This window comes from Vombatus ursinus, unplaced genomic scaffold, assembly GCF_900497805.2.
Source record: "Vombatus ursinus unplaced genomic scaffold, bare-nosed wombat genome assembly UNPS02004686.1, whole genome shotgun sequence".
In the NCBI taxonomy this organism is placed as follows: Eukaryota; Metazoa; Chordata; class Mammalia; order Diprotodontia; family Vombatidae; genus Vombatus; species Vombatus ursinus.
Window position 1 is genome coordinate 4,233 of NW_020944464.1, and position 2,697 is coordinate 6,929.

At 58.8% G+C, this 2,697-nt stretch overlaps 1 protein-coding gene across 1 annotated transcript; it reads right to left on the bottom strand.

Annotated features, from left to right (window-relative positions):
* Positions 1-1,845: 1,845 nt before the first annotated feature.
* Positions 1,846-2,405, bottom strand: LOC114025772 (putative mediator of RNA polymerase II transcription subunit 26; the record flags this gene model as incomplete). The annotated part of the gene is made up of 1 exon (XM_027839283.1): positions 1,846-2,405. A coding segment is annotated over one exon (546 nt), but the record flags the coding sequence as incomplete, so codon positions are not given.
* Between the last annotated feature and the right edge of the window lie 292 nt (positions 2,406-2,697).

Consider the following 2,697-nt stretch of genomic DNA (forward strand, 5'->3'; position numbering starts at 1 on the left):
TTTGGGGCAGCTGTTGGTGATTCAGTTGGGGCTGTTGCAGGTGCCTCTGATGGGGCAGCTGTTGGGGCAGCTGTTGGCACCTCTGTTGTGGCAGCTGTTGGCGCCTCTGTTGGGCAGCTGTTGGTGCCTTCGTTGGGGCAGATGTTGGTGCTTCTGTTGGGGCAGTTGTTGGTGGTTCAGTCGGGGTAGTTGTTGACGCCTCTGGTGGGGCAGCTGTTGGCGCCTCTGTTGGGGCAGCTGTTGGTGCCTCTGTTCTGATAGCTGTTGGTGCCTCTGTTGGGGCAGCTCTTGGCGCCTCTGTTGGGGCAGCCGTTGGTGCCTCTGTTGGGGCAGTTGTTGACGCCTCTGTTGGGGCAGCTGTTGGTGCCTCTGTTGGGGCAGTTGTTGGTGCTTCAGTTGGGGCTGTTGTAGGTACCTCAGATGGGGCAGCTGTTGGGGCAGCTGTTTGCACCTCTGTTGGGGCAGCTGTTGGCGCCTCTGTTGGGGCAGCTGTTGGCACCTCTGTTGGGGCAGCTGTTGGTGCCTCTGTTCTGATAGCTGTTGGTGCCTCTGTTGGGGCAGCTCTTGGCGCCTCTGTTGGGGCAGCCGTTGGTGCCTCTGTTGGGGCAGTTGTTGGCGCCTCTGTTGGGGCAGCTGTTGGGGCAGCTGTTGGCACCTCTGTTGGGGCAGCCGTTGGTGCCTCTGTTGGGGCAGTTGTTGGCGCCTCAGATGGGGCAGCTGTTAGGGCAGCTGTTGGCACCTCTGTTGGGGCAGCTGTTGGCGCCTCTGTTGGGGCAGCTGTTGGTGCCTCTGTTGCGGTAGCTGTTGGTGCCTCTGTTTGGGCAGCAGTTCGTGCCTTCGTTGGGGCACCTATTGATGCTTCAGTTGGTGCTGCTGTTGGGGCAGCTGTTGGCCATTCTGTTGGGGCAGCAGTTGGTGCTTCAGTTGGGGCAGCTGTTGGTGCCTCAGTTAGGGCAGCTGTTAGTGCCTCTGTTTGTGCCTCTGTTGGGGCAGCTGTTGGTGCCTCTTTTGGGGCAGCTGTTGGTGCTTCAGTTGGGGATGCTTTTCGGCCAGCTGTTTGGGCAGCTGTTGGCAATTCTGTTGGGGAAGCTTTTGGTGCCTCTGTTGGTATCTCTGTTGGTGCCTCTGTTGGGGCAGCTGTTGGTGCTTCAGTGGGGGCTGTTGTAGGTGCCTCTCATTGGGCAGCTGTTGGGGCAGCTGTTTGCACCTCTGCTGGGGCAGCTGTCGGCGCCTCTATTAGGGCAGCTGTTGGTGCCTCTGTTGGGGTAGCTGTTGGGGTAGCTGTTGGTGCTTCATTTGGGGCAACTGTTGGTGCCTCTGTTGGGGCAGCTGTTGGTGCCTCTGTTGGTGCCTCTGTTGGGGCAGCTCTTGGTGCCTCTGTTGGGGCAGCTGTTGGTGCTTCAGTTGGGGCTGTTGCATGTGCCTCTGATGGGGCAGCTGTTGGGGCAGCTGTTGGCACCTCTGTTGGGGCAGATGTTGGCACCTGTGTTGCGGTACCTGTTGGCGCCTCTGTTGGGGCAGCTGTTGGTGCTTCAATTGTGGCTGTTGTAGGTGCCTCTGATGGGGCAGCTGTTGGTGCCCCCATTGGGGCAGTTGTTGGTGCTTCTGTTGGGGCAGGTGTTGGTGCCTCTCTTGGGGTAGCTGTTGGGGCTGCTGTTGGGGCAGCTGTTGGTGCTTCATTTCTTGCTGCTTTTGAGGCAGCTGTTGGTCCTTCAGTTGGTGCTGCTGTTGAGGCAGCTGTTGGTGCCACTGTTGGGCTGTTGATGCTTCAGTTGGTGCTGCTGTTGGGGCAGCTGTTGGCAATTCTGTTGGGGCAGCTGTTGGCAACTCTGTTGGGGCAGCTGTTGGTGCCTCTGTTGTTATCTCTGTTGGTGCCTCTCTTTGTGCCTCTGTTGGGGCAGCTGTTGGTGCTTCAGTTGTGGCTGCTTTTGGGCCAGCTGTTGGGGCAGCTGTTGGCAATTCTGTTGGGGAAGCTGTTGGTGCCTCTGTTGGTATCTCTGTTGGTGCCTCTGTTGGGGCAGCTGTTGGTGCTTCAGTTGGGGCTGTTGTAGGTGCCTCTGATGGGTCAGCTGTTGGGGCAGCTGTTGGCACCTCTGTTGGGGCAGCTGTTGGTGCCTCTGTTGGGGCAGTTGTTGGTGCTTCAGTTCGGGCTGTTGTAGGTGCCTCTGATGGGGCAGCTGTTGGGGCAGCTGTTGGCTCCTCTGCTGGGGCAGCTGTTGGTGCGTCTGTTGGTGCCTCTGCTGGGGCAGCTGTTGGTGCCTCTGTTGGGGCAGTTGTTGGGGCTGCTGTTGGGCCACCTGTTGGTAATTCTGTTGGTGCCTCTGTTGGTATCTCTGTTGGTGCCTCTGTTGGTGCCTCTGTTGGGGCAGCTGTTGATGCCTCTGTTGACGCCTCTGTTGGGGCAGCTGTTGGTGCTTCAGTTGGGGCAGCTGTTGGCGCCTGTGTTGGGGCAGCTGTTGGTGCCTCTGTTGGTACCTCTGTTGGTGCCTCTGTTGGGGCAGCTGTTGGTGCCTCTGTTGGGCTGTTATTGCTTCAGTTGTTGCTGCTGTTGGGCAGCTGTTGGCAATTCTGTTGGGGCTGCTGTTAGCAACTCTGTTGGGGCAGTTGTTGGTGCCTTCTTTGGGGCAGTTATTGGTGCTTCTGTTGGGGCAGCTGTTGGTGCCTCTGTTGGGGCAGCTGTTGGGGCTGCTGTTGGGG